Below are 22,689 nucleotides of genomic sequence, written 5' to 3' on the forward strand. Positions count from 1 at the left end.
CATGCAATAGTCACTATGTATCAGGATATGTATGGAACGATTATTAAACTGGTGAATCAGCTGACCATTATAGTTCCGCTCTCAGCTGCAGTATATATCAATTCAACTTATATGAGCCTCATCCTGGGTAAACAGGGATTAATGCAGTCCGCACATGCTAATCAGGGACGACACTTTCCATCAAAACTTAATTTTCTTTTAGAAGAGTCTTGCTTTTAACAAAATATTTATAAAAGTGGAAAGTGTCATCCTTGAATAGCCTGTGCTAATTAAGCTATTAAACCTTTCAGGTACGGGTTTATCTGCCAGCTACACCACGCTGTTGTCATGGTTACTGACCCTGGTTCCCCAGGACTTCACGTACCTTCAGGGTGGAGCTGCAGGGACCCAGTCCCCCTGGGTGCCTCCATTCCATGTGGTGGGGCTACAGCAGGGTCTACTGGATGATCAGCTGTGTCTCATGGTGGCTGCCACTCCCGTTGAGCAGTTTGATGGGAAAGGCATACAGAAGTCAAAGAAAAATAAGGTAATTAATGCAGTAGCTTTGATTTCGGGAATGTTAGATTTATGTCAGTAAGTCTGTTTTGAAATTATGGATAATGCAGTTTTCATATATTGATTTCCTCGTATGGTTTTTGTGAGTTTTTAAATAGACTCACTCTGGAATTTTCTTTGCTTTGGAGAACCCAGCTAACATGGGGTACAAACAAAGCTGACCAATTTAAAACCCAGTGAATGTCACATACCATATCAACTATGACTATTGGAAAAAAGTGCAATTGGAGCATAAATGGGGTCAGCATTCTTTTGTACCTAAAAACTAGGGTTTTAAAAGTTGTCGAACTCTATATTACAGCCTATTAGAGGCTTTTTTCAATGATATGTCTGGGCCTCACAAAGAAATACAATTCTAGCATTATATATTGCACATGTCACCAGCAGAAGTGGGCAATTTGCCTGAAATTATTTATTATCAAATTTAGTTAATATATAAAACATTGGCAGCACAAAATCTAATTGTTTTGCTTTTTCAGAAATCTGATCGTCTTACAAACACAGCATTTCATCAGCATCTCCAGAAGTACCTGGCAACCAACACTCTACACACAGTGTGTCCATGGTTACAGAACATGGTCTCCATGGACGTCACCCCTGGGGGAGAAGGGGAGGGGATCTCTGATGATACGCCAAGTATGTTGCACACCAGCCAGTCTTAATCACTATCTTTGTAAATATCATTAATATGTTCCGCAAACTATCAGCTAAATAAACATTATATTAAGAGAGTATAATATACTTTCATTTGATATTAATGGAAATAAATAAATTAAACTTGTTATGCCCAGGGCATCTACTGATTCAAAAGGCATATAGTGATTGGCGCATTTGTTTTTTTGTCTGTTGGTCTGTGTAAGGGTTATCTGAAGGGACTCATTTTGTATCATTCAGAAGGTCAAACTTCTTGGATAGCCCAAATTGATCACATTGCCTAGCATCAATACCGTTTTCTGGAACACTTTGATACTTGTTTGGATGTTATGTATGTACACTATCAACACACCCACATCACCTGACCTTGTTATCCGCGCCATAGGCGGAGGGATATTGTTTTGGCGTTGTCCGTCAGTCCGTCCTTCCGTCCGTCCGTCCGGCACTTTTGTGTCCGGAGCCATATCTTGGAAGTGCTTTGGCTGATTTCATTGATACTTGGTATGAGTATATATATGTATAAGAGGATGATGCACGCCAAATGGTATTGTACACCATCGGATAATAACGGAGTTATGGCCCTTTGTATCTTGAAAAAATGCTTTTTTGTGTGTCTGAAGCAATATCCTGGAAGTGCTTTGACGGATTTCATTGAAACTTGGTATAAGTATATATATGGATAAGAGAATGATGCATGTTGGCGTTGTCCATCTGTCCAGACAACTTTTGTGTCCAGAAGTATAATGGTGGGGGATATCAATTCAACAAATTTGCTTGTTATAACTTGACGTTGACCTAATTTAGATATAACCCTTTTACACTTTAATACATATTTTCACACATTTGTAGTCCCTTAGAAAGTTAAATGTAATTAAAGGCCTTTCTTTCTAGATTCAATCTTTTAAGTCTACATTTCCAACCATTAGATACTGATGAGCAGCAAACAGAATAAAACCTGAACAGACAGCAAGTGACTCACAGGCTGTTCTGGTTTTATGCTGTTTGCACATGGCCATTTTCACTTTGCTTCTAAGTGAGAAAAGGTTAAGACATTTGAATAGGGTAATGAATCAATGCTAACAAGGATTCCAAGTGGGGCATCAGCGTTTATTGACTGCAGCATCTTGTTAACTCTGAACCTCAAACATGTGGGCTATCAAAAATATGTTGTCTGAAATTGTAATAATCTTTTTTAAAGACAATGTAACTTCATTTGTATACTATTAAAAAATTTACCTGCCTATCTTATGTATGGCTCTCACTTAGAACAAGTATTTTTTGTACTAAATTAAAGGAGAAAATAATTTATTACTTGATTACCACTTGTATCCACCAAGTCGATCAATGCTGTCTTCTTTGATTTCAGACTATGCGTATCGGCCTCCACTCCCCAACATCACGACCAAACCCCTGTCCACTTTCATTCATGTGAATCCGGATCCACAGGCAGCCTCCAAAGTCTTTAACACGGCTGTTGGATTCTTCTGGCAAACGGTTGACAGTGATGAAACAAAGCATGACCAGGACATACATGATAAAGATGTGAATTATGACACTCAGAACACATTGTCCCTAATCTATAAAAAGATTTATCAAGACCCATCAGCCATAATGGGAGTATTCAATCGTGTTTTACAGCTAGGATTAGATATTTCCGGTATCCGTTTAGTTTACCCTTCTCCGGAACAGATGAATATGCCAAAGGCAGACAATGCTTCAGTATTTACAGACATTGAGCTATTAAACAACATTGGTGCAGTTCTGGCTGTGTGTGTGAGAGGCACTTGTGCCAGGATGATCTGGCTTGATGCAGTAGGGCCATCGGACCCAGTGTTAGCCAGGAAAACAGACCCGAATTCCCTGTGTGCCTTGTATGGGGGAGATTCCAGGGACGAGTGTCTGTTGTTCTGCCCGAGGACTCCTGCTAGGGTTCACACTGAGCTTGTCAGGTGGTTTGGGGGGCGTGTACCGCCAGGCAATGTAATTGATGTGGGCACACCGTACACCAAAAAGGATAATCTTAGAAGCGGTAGTCCAAAAGGACGTCGAAACAAGAAAGTGACATTCGCTGATGACGTGATTGTGACAGATGGGGAAGTCAATAATACTGTACACAGGCCTTTAGCAACACTTACAGCCACAACTAAAAGTGAGATAATGCTGGTGATTTCACCACTCGTGCCTCCAAAATGTTTTGGAATTATTCTAGCCTCGTGTCAGAGACGAGGTTTCCAGGTCACTGGTGTGCGACGGGTTAGACTCTCCAGCAAAAAGGCTGCAGCTCTAGGTAATCTCTAATGTTATGTTCATGCTGATTATTTTTTTTGCAATAGAAAGATTCAGTTTGACTATCACAATAGTTTTACATAATATAATGTATCTATAATGTAGTAATATAATATAATTAAAAAATATATAAATAGATACAATTTTTGGCACATTAACTGTTAAGCAGCTTTTTTGACCCTGAATTACTTAAAAGTTGTGTTTGTTTTGATGTGTATTTGCTATGAATGATAATGTTTGCAAAAATGAATTGATGGCTTTTACGCACTAAATCTTAAAATATTCTTAATTAATTTAAAGTTCCCTAAACATAAATGGGAAAATGATGAGAATCAACTTATAGGAAATGTATTGATAATTAATATCGTACACTAACTTTTTAAATCTATTTAAAGAATATGTAACTTAATTTTAATAACAGAAAAGCCAAGTAGTAATTAATCGATAGTATCCAGCAATTACTAACATGCTTTACACTTTTGCAACTGTGCATAAGATATGGTGTCCACCTTGCAACTGGGTGCCACAATCCCCCACCCAGGGAGTCTTCTAATGACTTTTACAAAGACTACAACTTCTAAGTACTGGTTCCTCTCAGGGGAGGGACTCATAGGTGTCATTTTAGGCATAATATTCTTTCGATACAAGCTCAAATAAATAGGTTACAACTAAACAACATTTGTGCTTTTCACGACAGGTATTACTGGTGCCGGCCTTAAGACATTCTGTCCAGGCTCACTGACTAGTGAGTCGTTTGATGCCAGCCTGGCAGGTCATGTGGATCCCCAGGGTCACCGCCGGTGGGTGGAGTCCACCTTCCCGTCCACCATCCTACAGCTTCTGAAGGAGAACGCCACCCACAGTGCAGCCAGTCTGGTAGAGGACTGCATGGTGCAGCTGACACGCCAGGGCATTATGGGTATACTGCTTTAGAAAAGAAAAGAAAGAAAGACATGATGCTATGGACATTAATATTTGTAATTTATAATGTTTAAAAAAACATGAGTTGGCGATGCAAATTTTTTAAATGATGGTGTTTGTATAATCGATTAGGATTAATAGACCAAAAAGGTTGTTATATATTCATTTGTAAGAAACTAGATCAGATCTCAGTGTTTCAAAGAAAGTACTAGTAGATCCTAATTTGACTCATTTAGCCAGTGCATCACATGAAATGTATAGGTTTTAATGCCTAAAAAATATGAATCTCCTAGTAAAATTAAATCCACGTGTGCTTTATCAAAGGGGGTAATCACATGACAGTTATTTTTTGAAGTTTTATACCCTTTATTACTTTTGTTTATTTTTTAAATGACACTCACTTTCAAGCCATATTAGTGAAAAGGTTATGAGCGTTTATTTCATATTTAAATTCGCTTTATATGTGGTCTTTACTCCCCACAAATTTTCTTAGTGGAGCCCTAATTAGGTCATCTCACTAAGAATTTTCGCAGCGAGTAAAGTCAAGATGTAGAGCGAATATTACTATGAAATAAACGCTGGTTACTTTCTCTCTGACATGGCTGGAAAGTGAGCAGAATTTAACAAATTAATGCTAGTAATAAACGGTGTAAACTGGCGAAAATACCTGCCTCGGCATTGACGTAGCCATCTTGATAATCACGTGATTACCCCCTTTGTTGATTATAGGAGCTCTTCAGAAGAGAGAACAGTTTCCTCTGGAGTCTGCTCACATGTTTCATGCTGCCAGGTTCTCTGAAGGGCTGCTGGCCACTCTTGGTGGAGAGTTTAGCAAGGTACATCGACTTGTTTAGGCTCAGATAGATTGGAATTACTGTAAAGATGAATGGAGGGGGAATAATAGCTGAAATTACTTTTTTTTACCCTACTTGTTTTGAAAAAAATTCTTTAAAATGCTTATAAACTGATTGACATTGAAACAGTGTTAAAACAGGTTTTAGAACAGTGTTGAAACCTGACCGTAATGCTACTGTTATTTCAGTGTTATGATCCGGAGGTCCAGATCAACCCAAGCTATGTGATACCACAACTGTACACCAATCCAGAACTAGAGCAGATCACAGTTCTTTTGCTGTTAGGACATAATATACTCAAGTCTTCTGGAATCTTGATTGGTATGAGTATATCCTGCAATAGATTTAAATAGCGACAAACTGTTAATATCTTTATCTCTGAAACTGCAAAGCTGATGCCTTCAATGTTTGGTATGATATTATTCTCCTTAAGTGCTGTGCAAAGATTTATCAATTCAAGTTCCAAAGGTCAAAATGGTTAAGCCCCATGGGTCACATACATGTAGTTAATAAAGACTAAAAAAGCAACATTACTTTTTAAACTGTCTAATCAAAAAACAAAATGCCATCAGGTTTTGTATTTGTTGTTTAACATAGTATGGCGGTCTTTTACAAAGAGTTTTAAAATCAATATTCCTGGTGTCACAACTTGGCATGCCCCAGATTGGGTGGGGAGTGGGGTCTTACCTTTGTATAATTATTTAAATTAGCGTCCCAGAAACTAAAAGACCCAGGTTTAGCATTTTTATTTTACATATATATTATTTTGTAATTTCTACAGTTTTCAAAAATTTCCTGTGTGGTTCAAAACAGTCCTTAGAGTATCATGGTCAATTTTTTTTAATTTGCCAAAAGTTAAGTGAAAAATAAATTTTTACTCTTGAAACCCAAGGCAAAAAATTATATATTTAAATTCCGCACTTGATTATTTTATGTAAGAAGGCTTGCCACATTTATATTTCTTTGAAATTATAATAACATTTGTTTGGCAAGACTTTAAATTCCATTAATAGTCAATGGACGTCTTATATATGTCTGGGCGTATGTACCCACTCTCTTGTGTGTATCTGCCAGGTCGGCTGCTAGGAATGGTCCCGTACAGTCGTCAGCCAGCTTCCCTGCCGTTCCTCGAGGGCCTAGAACTACTGGGCCTCAAGTGGCTGCCCAGGCTCAGTGTGACCCAGGCCAAGGAGGTCACGCCATGTGAGGTGGGAGACAGGCTCTGGAAGGACAGTCTGCACACACTTGCTGGCGGTATGTCATAAGTTGAAGTCCATTATGTCAGGGCATTTTTTGGTAAATTTTGGTGCCAAAATTGGACCCCATTCTTTCTATCAAAAAGGGTATATTTTTCCTAAAATGATAAGAAGTGTTTTCTCGTTTAACTTAATTAAGAGATTTAAGTTGAAATTAGTACATACAATTATTAAAATTCAATTAAAACATTGCATATTCACCTGAATAACATTATTATCTATTCATTCTTGTAAGTAAATTAAAAAATATTCGTAAATTCTATTCAATTAAAAAAATCACTTTGGAAGGGCATTTGTCCAATTCCTCAGGAGTGAGAATGTGTACTGCATGTGGAAACGGTTTGTCATTCCTTGGGGAAAGGTCAAGATAACACTTAAGGCCAAAGGTTAAACACATGTAGGGCGTAGTTTTTTTTTAATAATTTAAAGCATTATTATGCCCCCCTTCGAAGAAGAGGGGGTATATTGCTTTGCTCATGTTGGTCCATCGGTCGGTCGGTCGGTAGGTCGGTCTGTCAGTCCGTCCGTCCACCAGGTGGTTGTCAGACGATAACTCAAGAACGCTTGGGCCTAGGATCATGAAACTTCATAGGTACATTGATCATGACTTGCAGATGACTCCTATTGATTTTGAGGTCACTAGGTCAAAGGTCAAGGTCACGGTGACCCGAAATAGTAAAACGGTTTCCGGATGATAACTCAAGAACGCATACGCCTAGGATCATGAAACTTCATGGGTAGATTGATCATGACTCGCAGATGACCCCTATTGATTTTGAGGTCACTAGGTCAAAGGTCAAGGTCACGGTGACCCGAAATAGTAAAATGATTTTTGGATGATAATTCAAGAACGCATATGCCTAGGATCATGAAACTTTATAGGTAGATTGATCATGACTCACAGATGACCCCTATTGATTTTTAGGTCACTAGGTCAAAGGTCAAGGTCACGGTGACCCGAAATAGTAAAATGATTTTCGGATGATAACTCAAGAACGCATATGCCTAGGATCATGAAACTTCATAGGTAGATTGATCATGACTTGCAGATGACCCCTATTGATTTTGAGGTCACAAGGTCAAAGGTCAAGGTCACGGTGACCCGAAATAGTAAAATGATTTTCGGATGATAACTCAAGAACGCTTTTGCCTAGGATCATGACACTTCATAGGTACATTAATCGTGACTTTCAGATGACCCCTATGATTTTCAGGTCACTAGGTCAAAGGTCAAGGTCACAGTGACTAAAGTCGTATTCACTCAATGGCTGCCAGTACAACGGACAGCTCATATGGGGGGCATGCATGTTTTACAAACAGCCCTTTTTTACAATTGGCTTGACAAAACAAACAAAACCCAAAACATTCAGTCAAGTGTGTTTTCCTGCAGAGCCTTGTCTAGTGCTAGCTCTACGCGGGGTGAATGCCTTCGCCAAGCTAGAGACCATAGTACCACCGAGACCAACGTTAGGAAGTCCAGGGAACCAGTTCAATCTGGAGATGATTCACACACGAACCGCAGAGGAGGCATATACCTTCATCAGGCAGTTCTTCACGGAGAGGGAGCTCTTCTCAGACCCACTGTCCCGGCCCATGTTGCCGTATATCCCGCAGTATTATCATGAGTTCCATGTGTAAGTCCTGTGACTTTGTTGTTTTGTCTTTGTTTGTAAATCTTTTGAGTTTAAACTGTCTGTGCATACCACATTATTTATTTGCAGCCATCCATTGGTAATCTCTATGAGATTGTTAAAATGAAATGTTCATTTCCAGCTATAAATTTTGTACTAAATAAATATGAATTTTGCTGTGATCTATAATTATATGGGAAACTAAGTTACCAGCAGAAAAACCCTGCTTGTGTGGTTTTGTGGGAAGCCAACTCCGATCAAGGCGAAATGTGAGTGCACCAAACTACTTTGCTGTTCAGACAGCCATCACAACCTTCAGATTTTTAATTATGCCCTGTATTGCAGATTAAATGGCCCCCACGAGGCTGTGGCCACTTATCCAAAGGAAGAGTCCATCTTTGAGATGATGCAGTCGGGCCCTCGACCCTTCCCCACTTTCTTGCTCATCAAGCCCAGGGCACTGCACAAGCACCTCACCAAGATCCTCAAGAAGCTTGCACAGGAGAACTTCTGCATTGTGGCCTTGAAGCTCCTGGTGCTCTCTCGTGAACAGGCACAGAGGGTCATACCAGAGGAGGTCAAGGTATGTTTCAAATCAGTAACAGATACATGGTACAATGTAGTTTTTATGCCCCCAAAGGAGGGCATATAGTGATGACCGTCCGTCCATCTGTCCGTCACACTTTGCGTTTAGGTTTTGAGTTTAGGTTTTGAAAAATGCACATAACTTCTATGTTGCTTCAGATAGCAATTTGATATTTGGCATGCATGTGTATCTCATGGAGCTGCACATTTTGAGTGGTGAAAGGTCACGGTCATCCTTCAAGGTCAAGGTCAAAAAAACTAATTGAAGGGAAGTAATAAGCTTCAAAGGGAGATAATTATCTGTACCTGCCAAATGATAAAAAACAATTAAGAAATCAAAGCGGCGCAGTTGGGGATTTGTGTTTCTGACAAACACATCTCTTGTTTTATACTACAGTTATTAACAGTTAAAGAATAATGAATTAATTTAATGATGTTCTATACATTCACTGATAGACACATGTTCCAGTCACAGTTATACGTTCTGTAAATTGCTCGCATAAGGACAATGACTAATTCAATCTATATTCAATCAGAAGACACTTTTCAGTTGAAAGATCATCACTTAAATCAATGATTCTTTCAATAATTATGATGCCTCCCAGTAGGTAGTAATTGGGGATTTACTGGAATAGGATTTACTGAAATGGCCAAGGACATCTATCTGTCAGACTCTTTGATTTTTTGTCTTTAAACCAAATTTGTCAGGAGGCACTTTTCTACTCTTTTCATGTACAAGATTCAAACTTGCAGGCAATGGTTTTCATGATACAAAGTTTTGCAAGTGCATTTTTCTCATCTGATGTTAAAACAAAACAAAAGTTTCTTTTTTTAATGAAGACTTAGCATTACATGAAAACTGAAAGAGGTGTCAACCTGAAATTTAAAAGGTATTTATGGGATTTATGGGGTATATATGCTGTACACAAGAACTATAAATCTTGCTGTCATAGTTTATTGGCCTTTGTAAATTGTTGTGCCTAAATTTTGACGGAAGCATATCTTGAACATATAAAAAGGTATTACTTTGGCATGTAATGTAGATATCATGGATGGTAGGTTATATTCACCAGAGCCATAACTTTAAGAGTTATTGCCCTTTATGAACTTTTTAATACTTAAATTATTTTTGCAAAGTTTTTTTAGTATATAGGAAGTATCAACTTAGAACTTTATGTATGCATTTCAATGAAAGAAAGTGCTGTGCATAAGAACCATGGCTCATAATTTCTCAGCTATTGCAGTTTTGAAGTTCATACTGAACATAGGTCAGGTGCATATTCTGACTATAGTATGAGGTATCATGATGAAACTTCATAGGTAAGAATGTTGCATAAATTCTGAAACCAGTTCTAAAAACTTGACTGCAAATGCCTTATGACAAAGTGGCATGCAATGGGTATTTCAGGCACAACAGTGAAACTTTTAATTAATGTTCTACCTTTGTATGGCTTGTCAAATACTTATGTTTTTGAGATAAACAAGTTATGAAAGTTTTACTCCAATATGTTATAAAATTGTGTTTCTCTATCAAACATATGGTATATGAAATAGTAAGAAAAGTGTATATAAATATTAAATACCTGTAACAAAAGGGCATTTTTGTGTATTAACTTGCTGCAGTTAGAGGAAGATCGCACCAAGCACTTGCAGTATCTGACAGGTGGGCCCAGCCTGTGTCTGTGTGTTGAGAGGGAGAATGCAGTGAAGAGGCTGCTTGACCTGCTGGGACCAGAGGATCCTCAGAGCGCGCGCAGGCTCTCACAGTTCTACTGGAGGGGAGTCTTTGGAGGGGACATCGTCACCAACGCACTCTATGGTAAGCTGTAACTCTGCCTCAATTACAAAACGTTTTCCTGCACCTCTGCTCTTTGTGAATATGTGAGCACCATTAACTTTATAATATCAGTCAAGGTCGGGGTAAATTGGGTTTAATGAAAGTGTGTAAAGAGTTGTCTCAGATTAACCCGTGCAGTCTGCACAAGCTAATAAGCGATGACATTTTCTGCCTAGACATGATTTTTGTTTTGAAGAGACTTTATTGAAACAAAAGTTTCTATAGAAGTGGAAAGTGTCGTCCTTGATTAGCCTATGTAGACTGCACAAGCAAATCTGGGATGACATTTTATGCACATGCATTAAGCCCAGTTTTCCCATAACGCTGCTAATATACACCCATTTGTTTTGTGTATCTTCAGGCTCCAAGAACTACAGACAGGCAATTGATGATGTTCGCTATTTCTTCCCAGCGGGGCTCTGCTGTCAAGAGAGTGACATCCATATTCAAGAACTGGTAGGGAGCAGTGGAAAATGCATTAATTGTTGAACAATATATTCCTTAGAAATAATCATAATTTATATTATGGTTTTACATCAGGTATTAAGGGGCATAGTTTAAGATTCATTGGATTTGAATTACAAAAAGTACTGGTCATATAATAATGTGTAGAGTAAAATCTGTTTAGCAAAGTTGCATTTAAAACATGACAATGATGATCAAAATATGCATTTAGCATGGAAATAAATTAGCCAACAAATTAGCCTTTATAAAATAGTTCACGAAAGGCACCGTTCAAAATTTACCAGTGCTTACAATCTTTTTTGTGTGTACAATAATCATTTATTGCTTGTATGTTTCTGATATGCCAAAATTGTAATCGCTGTTATTGTCTCTTTTTAAATATTTCATATTTTTCATATTTATGTTACCTGATTATTTAGATCCAGAGTCCAGCAGTGGATATAGAGATAGACATCAAGTATAACACCAGTAGAGATATTCTCTTTTCAAAAATGGAGGTCTCAGAACAAGGTACCACTTACATTCTGATAAAGAAAATCTTCTCAATGGGTATACCAACATTAATTACTACCTTAAAATTACAGCAATACTTATCTGTAGTAAAGTATAAATATTTCAGTAAGTTGCTGATGTTTTTATATTATTTGTAAAATGAAATACATAACAAGCTGCAATTCAATCAATCAAAATTAAATGTCTGAGATAGAGCGCATTCAATAGTAAAATGTAGAGAAAAATACATAAAAAATATACGAAGAAAATGTAGGTGTTCATTTGCACAAACATATTATGATTTTAGCATACAAAAATGGCTTTGAGGTTGAAAAATACTTTGAGAATCCTGTTTACTTGTATGTTTAATTTACATATTTTTGTGAGCTATACATGTTTAAATATATTCCATAGTCCTAATTTATCTTGTTAATTTCCACACATTTTGAGTGGTGAAAGGTCAAGGTCATCCTTCAAAAAAACAAAAAAACAACAAATCAAAGCTTTAAAGGGAGATAATTTCTATTTATCATTTGGCAGGTACAGATCATTTTTACAAGGAAAGTAATATTTTTTAAAGGAATATAATCAAACACAAAAATAAATAAATCAAAGCGGAGCAGGAGGGGGCATTGTGTTTCTGACAAACACATCTCTTGTTGGACATAGTTTTCAATTGAAACTTATTGTCCACACAATTATAACAGGGACAGTTGCTTTACAAAGTGTGTAATTCCCTTTCATTTATCAATTTAATCTTGTAAAGTATTTGTTGATGTAAAAATACCAGTAAAAATAAGTTTCTTTAAAGTGAGAAACATGTCTAACTTAAATCGTCTGATGCAGTTAACCAAGCCACTAAGGCTACTAACAAACCTGTCCATAATGTACTCAACTATAACATGTCTGTGTGTTTCAGATTCCTCGCATTTGTTTCTCAACCAGACGACCTGCCTCATTCTGATGCCAGTATTAATGAAGAAGTTTGGATCTCACTTTGGATATGTGGAGGTCATAGAGGGACTTGTGCATCAAGGGTAAGGCAAAAAACCCTTTTTACGTATTTTCACGCATTTATAGTCCCTTTGAAAGTTATATTTAATTTAAGACCTTACTTGCTAGACTCAAGTTTATAAGGATTCATTTCCAACTTTTAGATACTGATGAGCAGTAAACAGCATAAAACCTGGACAGACTGAGAGTTATTCGCAGGCTGTTCTGGTTTATGCTGTTTGCACATAGCAATTTTCACTTTGCTTCTGAGTGGGAAAGGGTTATACAAAGAAATACTCCAAAGCATAATATATCCCATTGTTCAAATGAGACCTGTCCATTACAAATGGTTCTTTAAAATGTTTAGGAGACTTTAATGTGTGTAACTCATCTTGTACATCATAAATAGAAGAATGCTGTATCTCTATCAGTTTTACAAGTGATACAAGTGAAAAGTTTCATCCTTGTGTAGATTGAAGTGGATTGAAGACAGACTTTGTTTAATGAATTGATACCTTTATTGAAGCTAATTCCAATATTCCTTGTTCTGGGAAAACTAGGCTTAATGCAAATGTGTTAAGTATCATTCCAGATTAGCCTTTGCAGTTTGTGCAGGCTAATCAGGGACGACACTTTCTGCTTTTATCAGTGTAGGCAGAAATGGTTTTCCCTGTTTACCCTTGCATTAGCTAATCTAGGAAGAAACTTAACACAAATGTATTAAGCCTAGTTTTCTAAGAACCCAGCTCCTATGTTTGAATGGTGAATATTGTCCTGTCCTGTAGGTTTGAGTTGGTTGGTGGCCGGATGGTGTGGTTCACCCAGGAGCAAGCAGAGCATGCACTGTGTGCACTGGATGCGGGGAGCTTCCAACAGGTAACCAGTCTACTATCTAATGCACTTTCAAAACTGAAAAACAGCTGCATTGTAAATAACCAGCTTTTCTAATGATATTGATATCTACTCAACAGTGTGTAATATTTGATTCAATCCCATTATTATATGTGTATTAATGCTATAAGACACAATTTAAAAGACAAAATCTACTAATTCACTAAATAAAATTATGATCAATAAACTTCAAACATTAGATTTTTTACTTGTGTCTCTGTGAAACTTTTAAGACAACATGCTATTAATAAACCCTTTTGAAACAGCAGTTTTATTTTGTGAACGCCTTAGTGCTAGAAAGTACAAAGGATCGACAATCAGAAGGAACAAACATCATTCAGAACTCTGCCCAGCTTGCATTAACAAAAAAATGTATCAAGTAATATACAAAATGAGAAGAAATGTCATGCCTATGAAACAGACTTTTCAAAGTCTAGCTTACAATGAAATGTCAAATATAACTTTGTATACTTTATCTACAACTTTTCTTTGTCAAGTACGGATAGATTCAAATGTCTGAAGTTGAGCAGGTTAAGTTAGAAAATCAGCCCTTAAATCAAGGTCACGGCCACAATTCAAAGTTCACTGTCAAATATAAGAAATGTATTGCTTACTATTTCCTGGAGGATACTTCTTCCAGCTTTGCAGTATTTACAAATCATGTGACAGAAGCGATGTGCATAATACGCCAGAGTTCCTTGGTCAAGACAAGACCCTTCGGTCAAAGTTCTCAATCAAATGTCAAATACATGAAAAAAAACAAAGCACGTTCCAGAGCAAATCTTTGTAAAGCATTTATGGATTTTGAAATAACCAAAGTTATAATGAAACAGGTTCCCAGATTCAAGCAGATGGTCAAAATCACTACTGAAGGGCAAATGTCAAGCACACAAAACTTGACAAGGGTCAAGGTTACATTTCAACATTATCAATCAAATTTAAGAAATCTATTGAAACTTTGCCCAATCTTTACCTCAAATAAAGCTTAATTAATTGATAGTGAATCTTAGAGATTTTGCACTTGTTCACAATTCATTTTGTCTTGCTGGCTATCTTGTAGAATACTGAACTACCAATGTGAGGATCGCATATGTTGTGTAGAGATTGGTCATGAAAAAGCTTCCACAGCCATTCTCCCCATACCTCTGATTAAAGTTGGGCAGTTGTCAGTTACTAGCACAAGTGTGTGCTCATTTCAGTGGTAAACCAGCTGGCACATGAAAAGTGTGAATTATTTGAATGACCAACATGATATGAATGAAATGCTGTTTAAAACGGCAAACAAAACACAACTAAACAAACAAACAAACTAAAAACATTGAATGCTTTATTTTAAAGTAAATCTGATATTAATTAACATAAATTATTGAAGATTGATTACCATTTAAGAGATTTAGCTTTAAAGTAAATCTGATGTAAATTAACATATAGAGAATACTAGGTCGGTGCCGAATAAAGCGAAGTTTATTTTGCGAGAAAATCTGAACCACGAGCCTTGGCGAGTGGCTCAGATTTTCGGGCCGAGCAAATATAAACTTCGCTTTATTCGGCACTGACCTAGTATTCGATTTATCCCATCAATTTTCTTAGTTGTCATTTTTTCTTTATAAATATAATAGGAAAATAGAACTACAGGTACACGGAAAATCCCAAAGTTATTTTAAGCAAACATTGTTTTATTATTTTATTCGTCCCGAGCCTAATAGTCTATACTACAAAAAGATCAGTTACTAACCTGTTTTTCTATTTATCATACCTCTATGTCCCCAATTTGTAAAATATAATAATAAAAAATACTAAAAAAATGCAACTTTAGCGGGAAAGAATACAACTTTTGTCGTTTGACGTGTTAATAATGAAGTCATAAGTACGCGCACTTAATATTTGTAAGCAATATTTTTCGCTGTTTGTGTTGCATTTAGTGTTTAAAATATATTACATCTTGGTATCAAATTGTTTGTTTTGTTGAATCTGATTCGATTTTACTTAAATTATTACTATATAGTTGATTCCGAGTAATATGACTATAAGAGTCTGCGGCGCGTGACAGCTATAATATTTCAGCATTTTACTTAAATGATTACTATATAGTTGATTCCGAGTAATATGACTATAAGAGTCTGCCGCGCGTGACAGCTATAATATTTCAGCATTGCCAAAATAAAGGAAAATATATTCCACAGTGGTTTATTTCGACAATGCACGTCTGATGGTGCGATATAAATTATTGAAGATTGATTACCATTTAAGAGATTAAGCTACATCATATTTTATTGGATCCTGTTTTAGGTTCCTTTCCTGGTGTCTGGTCCAAGTATAGTGCTAGCTGTACAGAGGGACAATGCTGTCCTAGCTTTTGACACCATATTACGGGAGTAAGTGTAAATAATTATAATTTTCCTGATTATTAAGTGTAATTGGGTTCCATTTTATGCAATTTAATTTAGGGATCTTTAAAAGTCAATGAAAACAGGTTTAACCTTGGAAAATCTTTGACTCCAACTTTACCATGGAAACATGGTAAAAAGGTTATTGAATTTCACTAAAAGTCCCTGAATTTCTGAAGTTACCTTAAAACAATTTGTATTTGTATTTAGGAACTTGCTTTTTTTGTAAGTGCCGTTTTCTTAAAACTACAAATTTTGTCTCTATCCAGGACCTTCAGTACAGAGACCAACCAAGGAAGGTCTGTGACAGATTCCATACTGCACAAGTATGGCAGGTTCATTCTCCGTCCAAATGATATCAAACAGGTAGAGAAGGGTATATTGTGGTCAATTGATGTACAAACATGTATTGTATTTTGCAGTTTCACATGTTCTGTTTTGAGTTGTTTAACTTGCCAAAAGAATGTCTAATTATAACTTCATGTGTCATGAAATAATTCAAAATGTAAGAATGCAAAATAAATGTTGTGTCGTTTTTTAAACACTTTTGTTATATGAGGACTCATTGTATAAATATTAACATCTGAAACTAAAACAGAAAACATTATACAAATGGCCAGGCTCTGTGGAAAGTGGGTGTAATGCATGTGCGTAAGTGTTGTCCCAGATTAGCCTGTGCAGCCTGCACAGGCTAATCATGGACAACACTCTCCGTCTAAACTGGATATTTGCTAAGAAGAGACTTTCTTTAAACAAAAAATATCATAAAAGCTCAAAATGTTGTCCCTGATTAGCCAATGCGGACTACACAGGCTAATCTGGGATGACACTTTATGCATATGCATTAAACCCCCTTTTCACAGAGCAGGGCTCAAATGTTTGTAGAGAACAGTTAAAAACACTTTGTCAATACTTAATTTATTGTTTACCTTGTTTGCAAAAAGCTTGTAATGCAGTACAGGAATGTTGGATGTTTCAGGCCAGTGATGCTTTAAGGTTCTTCTTCAATCGGCTGACACCGGACAGCCAGGCACAGATAATACCCTTAGCTCAAACCTGAACACAGAAAACGGTGAACAAAGAGGTTTCCTCATCACTTATAATTGTTCATGTCACAATTGACAACATAAAGAGACTCCTTGTAAGGCTGTTAAGTCAGTGTTGCTCAATGTTCATTGACCCAGCTCATTTGTTTGTATGTTAGGTCTTCTGTGCGTTATGAGGTTAACCAAAAATAACTTTTTTTTTATAAAATCAATAGTGCTTTATACAAAGCTTTGGTATTTGAGTGGCATCTTGTGTTTGATGCTGGTTTGTTAAAAGTGAGACAACATGTTAAAAGATACCAATAAATTGAAAACGGCTTATTAATTTCAAAATATTTATAGACATAAAGTTATTTTGGAATATGTCTTGGCTCTTACCTTATGACTAGCAAGTAATTTAATTACCAATCCTGAAGTGTAAGCTTATTATTTCACTTTCATTGAGGCCCTGTGCTGTATGTTGTCAATGTTTTAAACATTGTTTAGATTTACGTTGGTGCTTCAAAGTTGCAGTTGTGCCTATATTTTGATGCAAATTGTTTGTATTTTTGAGATGCCCATAAGTTATATTGCTAATACAAAAAATTATCATGCTTTTGTATGATTGATATTACAAATGTTTGTGATATGTAGACAGCCACTGCAGGTTTTCATAGATTATCTTAATTGTTATTGTAAGGTACTGCAGATAGCAACTAAATACATGGATGCATATCAGGCTATATGGTTAAGTTGTTATATCAGATCTGAGCCAAAAAATATGATTATTAATTTCATTGTCCAAACATTTTGGGCAAGTTGGGTCAACATCACTGCTGCTAAATATAGAAAACAGTGCTGCTGGATAGCTTGAGTGTAAGATGGAAATATTTTGAAGACTTCATTAAGTGGCAGTGGGGTTGTGGTAAGGTCAGTGTTACTCAAAACAACAGAAAGACCCTTTCTGCTTAATAGGTTGAGTTAGGATGAAGATGCTGTTATGACATTTTGTGTGTAAATAGCCTTCATGCAGGTATAGGTTGGGTTCGCATTTAGGGCCAGTCAAGTCAAGGCCACTATTCTTAAAATAGACTGGGCTGGCAAGCTCAGCTGGTAGAGGGCTGGACTACAAATCTGAAGATGGCAGGTTCAAACCCCAGGCCCTACAAATATCTTGTGTGTGGATTGTTCTGAGTTCGTGAAATCCTTTCTCCCTAACCTGTAATTCAAGTATGGTAAAAAGGAGCATTAACAACATCAAACAAAACAAACAAAAAACAAACTAAAATTGGCAAACAGTTTCTATTCAATATCTTGAGGAAGGATGGAGATTTTGTGCTCATTGTGTTTGTATGTTGCTTACATGCAAACCTAATTTGGGATTGCATTGGGGCCTTCTGGTCATGGTTATTAGTCCCCTACCGGTTTGCATGCGCTCCGTCTGTCAGTCCGTCCGTCCGTCCGCGCGTCACACTTTTCTGGATCCTGCGATAACTTTAAAAGTTCGTAACATTTTTTCATGAAACTTGGAACATGGATAGATGTCAATATGGACATTATGCACGTCATTTTATTTCTTTCCTACGTCAAAAATTATGGTTGCTATGGAAACAAATAGACTAAAAATACTGCTGAAATGGTGGTTTTCTGGATCCTGCGATAACTTTTAAAGTTCTTATTATTTTTTCATGAAACTTGAAACACGGATAGATGGCAATATGGACATTATGCATGTCATTTCATTATGTAACTACATCAAAAATTCTGGTTGCTATGGCAACAAATATATATATTTTTTAAATCTGAAAATGGTGGAATTTCTGACAATGGTGGAGCCGGTAGGGGACTTATATTGCTTGACAATTGTCTTGTTGATTCATAACATATTCAACGCGCTGCTGTTCAGTATTTTTAGTTAAGATGGAGGTATTGTGTTGAATTTGTGTGTTGATGGAGTTTACATGCATACCTAGTTTTCGTATGCGCAGGCAGGATAATTGATTTTAATTAATTGACATGACGCCTTATCTATGATCGCTCCGCCCACTTAATCACGTGGCTCAGCGGGTAGCAAACCTAGACAAGCTAACACCAAAATGGCTTCATTGCCTTTATGATGCATGTAGATTAATGCGATATTCTGGATTATTTTTATGGACTTTTTTGACACCATATGACACTTGTATAAGGGGTTTGTGTCATTTAGTTATTCTGCGAATCCAAAAAATATACGTTTATAGAGAACATCAGCTAATTATAACGGGTTTTTTGGTACATGAACAACGCTCTCAAACGCTTGCGTGCTGACCGAAATCGAACCTGTTATTACGTGTGATGTTGTTATTAGCAATAAATTAACACTTCTTCAACGGCATTTACCCATGTTATTTACGAAACATTTCCACTCGTGTATTTGACACGAAATAGCGCTTTGAACTGGGATTTCGGTGAAGTTTTACACGCTTTCTGACACAGTGTGTACCAAAATCCCAAATGTTATTACGTATAAAAGTGATATTAATAATATTAAGCATTGCTTATGGGACATTTATCAATCACTATAATTGAAAGACAGCACAATAAGTTTGGTCATTGTCATATATAAAGTAGCGCTGTATGAAGGGGAATTCAGTAAAGCTACCTGTATCAGACGCTGGCGCAGGTACCGACTTCTCCCAAGTTTGGCATTTATTAATTATATCAGTAATAATAAATCTTATTATGTGGCATTTATCGCTTCGATTCTATTAAAATAGAAACATATAATCGTTTTCACTTGTTTCTGACTCACACAAAACTTGATTTATAACGGGGATTGCGTTAAGTTACGCAAAGTTGGTACCAATCTTCTCTATTATTCTACAAGCACACGTGATATAATACATACTTAATAATGCGTAGTTATTTCAAACATAACATTTCCAGTTTTTTAAATAAATAAATGCTCCAAAAGGGTGATCTCGGTATTTCTACACATTGAAGCTTCCACTTGCTCTTGTCAAGACCGCATTTCCGCGTTTGAAATGGTATATATTTAATTAATCTAACTTATGGATACCGAATGTCAGAGTTACATAAAACCTATTCACAACGTTTTTTCCTTATTTAATTTTCACTTTTTTCCGAACAAATCAAAAGCAACTCGTTGATAAAAATGAGAACTAGGCATTCGATCTCAAAGGTGGATTAAAAGCGTTCATTGGTGTCATCACATTTCTGCACATGTGTAGATACCGTTATTAATATAATATATCACTTGTCACCTTCTAATAACATGTACCTTCTAATAACATGTATAATGGCAATAAAGTGCATTACAATCAGAGTAATAAACACAGCACAAATTAGGCTTCATGCTTGGATTTATTTCTCTTTAAGTAATGCAGATAAACCTCGCTTCTGTATATTAATGACCTAGTAACTGATATAACTTTTTTTTTTAAACGTTAAATATTATGTGATAATCAGATCGATAACATAAACTATTTAAATCTGCTAGTATATCCAATAAAAATATATTATAATTGTCTTTGACAGTTTTGATGTTCAGTTGTTCGTGGTGACGACAGCATGCATTTATACATCTCTAACACTTCTCAAGATCTCTTTTCGGCTTTGGAAACGATATAAATTAAATGTCACCAACTAATCTTTCAGGATATCGATTGTCTGAGTTACATTGTCCCCATCGACACAGTTTAACCATTTTTAATCTACTTTTTTAAAGAGGAAAACAAAAGAAACTCGCTAAAGTAAAAGTGAACCTATACATAGCTTGTCTAGAAAATGGTGGACAGTTCGTTGCTAACTAAAGCCCGATTAATCGATCGCTGATTGGTAGATCAGTTCTTAGATAAGAACTTGATTGACAGGCGGCGTCATGTCAATTGGTAAAATGTTTAAAAACCTGTCTACATGGCGTTGTCTCGTCTCTACTTACTTTAAAAAAAAATTTGCTAACATTAGTTTGCATCTTATTAATATTACTTCATTTGCCATTGAAAGTTTTGCTCAGTTTATATTGACTTTGTAAAACCCTTGAATGCCTTGTATTTTTGCTTGTAAGAAAACCATCATATGTTTTGAATTGTTAAGAGAGTAAATTATACATTGAACTCTGATAATCAGTATTTTTGTATTCACTGTACTGTTTTAATAGTGTGTAAGCAAAGATGAAGCCTTATTTAAGAATGAAATAGCAGACCATCACTCTGCTGTGTAATTGAGAAAATGTGAGGGTTTTAATTGTCCCCTACCGGTTTCACCAGAGGGGTCTTATGGTTTGCGCTTTGTGTGTCCGTCCGTGAGTCTGTGAGTCTGTCACACTTTTCTGGATCCTGCGATAACTTTTAAAGTTTTTAATATTTTTTCATGAAACTTGAAACACAAATTGATGGCAATGTGGACATTATGCACATCATTTCATTTTGTTCCTACATCAAAAATGCTGGTTGCTATGGCAACAAAATAATAATTCTGACAATGGTGGAGTCGGTAGGGGACATAATTGCTTGGCAATAGTCTTGTTTATACTATATTGTACCAATGTATGTGCCTTGTATATGCCTTGTTAAATTGTTTCAACTTTTTAACATTTCCATTAAATAACCAGATATGTGAAATGACAAATTGGAAGTTTGATTCTTTTGATAAGGTTTCTATATTCATATTGTTTGTTAAGCTTAAAACAATAAGTCAAAGAACAAGGTCTCTGTTTGTTCATGTTCTTTCATAAGTAAAGTTAATTTGACTTTAAACTAGTTCAGTTGTGTATGTTTAATATTGCTGATGTTTATTTATTTTTATCTTAAAGATTATTGCATTTTTCCATGTGTGTATTGATATATTATTGTTTATGAATGTAAATGGGTAAAACACTTGTTACCTGATTATTGTGTGGTTATCACAAGCAAAATTAACCACATATATGTTTGGTTTCACAATATTCTTTACAATTGATAAAAAAACGTGTAAAAGATGTACATACACTCTTATAATTTATATGTGTGCTGGCATTGATCAATATGATATAACAGTTATGTTAGTTATGTTAATAGTGTGTGGTTTTGCACTGAATTTCTGGTGCCAGTAATGCAGTTTAGTTTAATGCGTTCTGAGTTTTTTGTTTAAATTCATCTTCTCAGAAGTAAAAAAAAAACACTAACTGTACTGTGTAATCCTTGAACTGTGTTTACTTTTAAACTCCGTCCAACTATTTATTTTATTGCATATTTATTTATGTATTTAAAACCTATACCTTATGCACGTTTAATAAAGTTTGTATGCTATTTTTTTACTGCTGTTAAATGGATTTATTTACTGATCCCGAATGAGATTTAGGTTTACGGTCCCGAATGAGATTTAGGTTTACGGTTTTCAAAACCCTATAAATTTCCATGTACAAGCATCGCTGAAAATAGTTAAAATTGCATACCGTATCTACTCTTATTAACTTATCAAAGTTACCATTAGTCCATAAAATGGATCAACCTTGTACCTAATAATGAGAATGGTTTTTCAAAAGAAGAGTAGACCGGATTTCAACTTTTTTTATGCATGATGTCCCCAAATGTATTGAACATTTTTTGTATTTCAAAATCTACAGTCGTATGTAAATTGATTTTGTTTCTAAATTTTATTGTATTATTTTGCCATGTTATATGTTGGCTTTCATATTGCTGTGTACTCTACCTGATCTGTTGTATCTGTTAACAGCTTGTTTACTGTTCATTGCACTGTCCACTTGTTTTGTGATAATTAATCTTGCATTATGAGTTTTACTTTAAGAAATAAAAGTTTATGAATGACTGATGTTTTCTGTTGAATCGCAATTTTTTTTTATTGCAAATGTTTTGGC

General features: G+C 35.9%; 1 protein-coding gene across 3 annotated transcripts in view; it reads left to right on the forward strand.

Moving 5' to 3' along the window:
• The window catches only part of LOC127873114 (dynein axonemal assembly factor 8-like), a 54,775-nt gene extending 32,136 nt beyond the window's left edge, over positions 1-22,639 (forward strand). For all 3 annotated transcript variants that reach the window (XM_052416760.1, XM_052416768.1, XM_052416770.1), the window contains 17 exons: positions 291-526; positions 1,035-1,191; positions 2,576-3,496; positions 4,193-4,414; positions 5,146-5,252; positions 5,459-5,591; positions 6,345-6,524; positions 7,917-8,160; positions 8,503-8,740; positions 10,366-10,561; positions 10,941-11,035; positions 11,464-11,554; positions 12,456-12,573; positions 13,315-13,405; positions 15,710-15,795; positions 16,077-16,173; positions 16,787-22,639. In XM_052416760.1, coding sequence (XP_052272720.1) covers positions 291-526; positions 1,035-1,191; positions 2,576-3,496; positions 4,193-4,414; positions 5,146-5,252; positions 5,459-5,591; positions 6,345-6,524; positions 7,917-8,160; positions 8,503-8,740; positions 10,366-10,561; positions 10,941-11,035; positions 11,464-11,554; positions 12,456-12,573; positions 13,315-13,405; positions 15,710-15,795; positions 16,077-16,173; positions 16,787-16,867 — 3,293 coding nt within the window. In that variant the 3' untranslated portion in view covers positions 16,868-22,639. The remainder of the gene's footprint in view (positions 1-290; positions 527-1,034; positions 1,192-2,575; positions 3,497-4,192; positions 4,415-5,145; positions 5,253-5,458; positions 5,592-6,344; positions 6,525-7,916; positions 8,161-8,502; positions 8,741-10,365; positions 10,562-10,940; positions 11,036-11,463; positions 11,555-12,455; positions 12,574-13,314; positions 13,406-15,709; positions 15,796-16,076; positions 16,174-16,786) is intronic.
• The last annotated feature ends 50 nt before the right edge of the window (positions 22,640-22,689 follow it).

This window comes from Dreissena polymorpha, chromosome 1, assembly GCF_020536995.1.
Source record: "Dreissena polymorpha isolate Duluth1 chromosome 1, UMN_Dpol_1.0, whole genome shotgun sequence".
Taxonomy (NCBI): Eukaryota; Metazoa; Mollusca; class Bivalvia; order Myida; family Dreissenidae; genus Dreissena; species Dreissena polymorpha.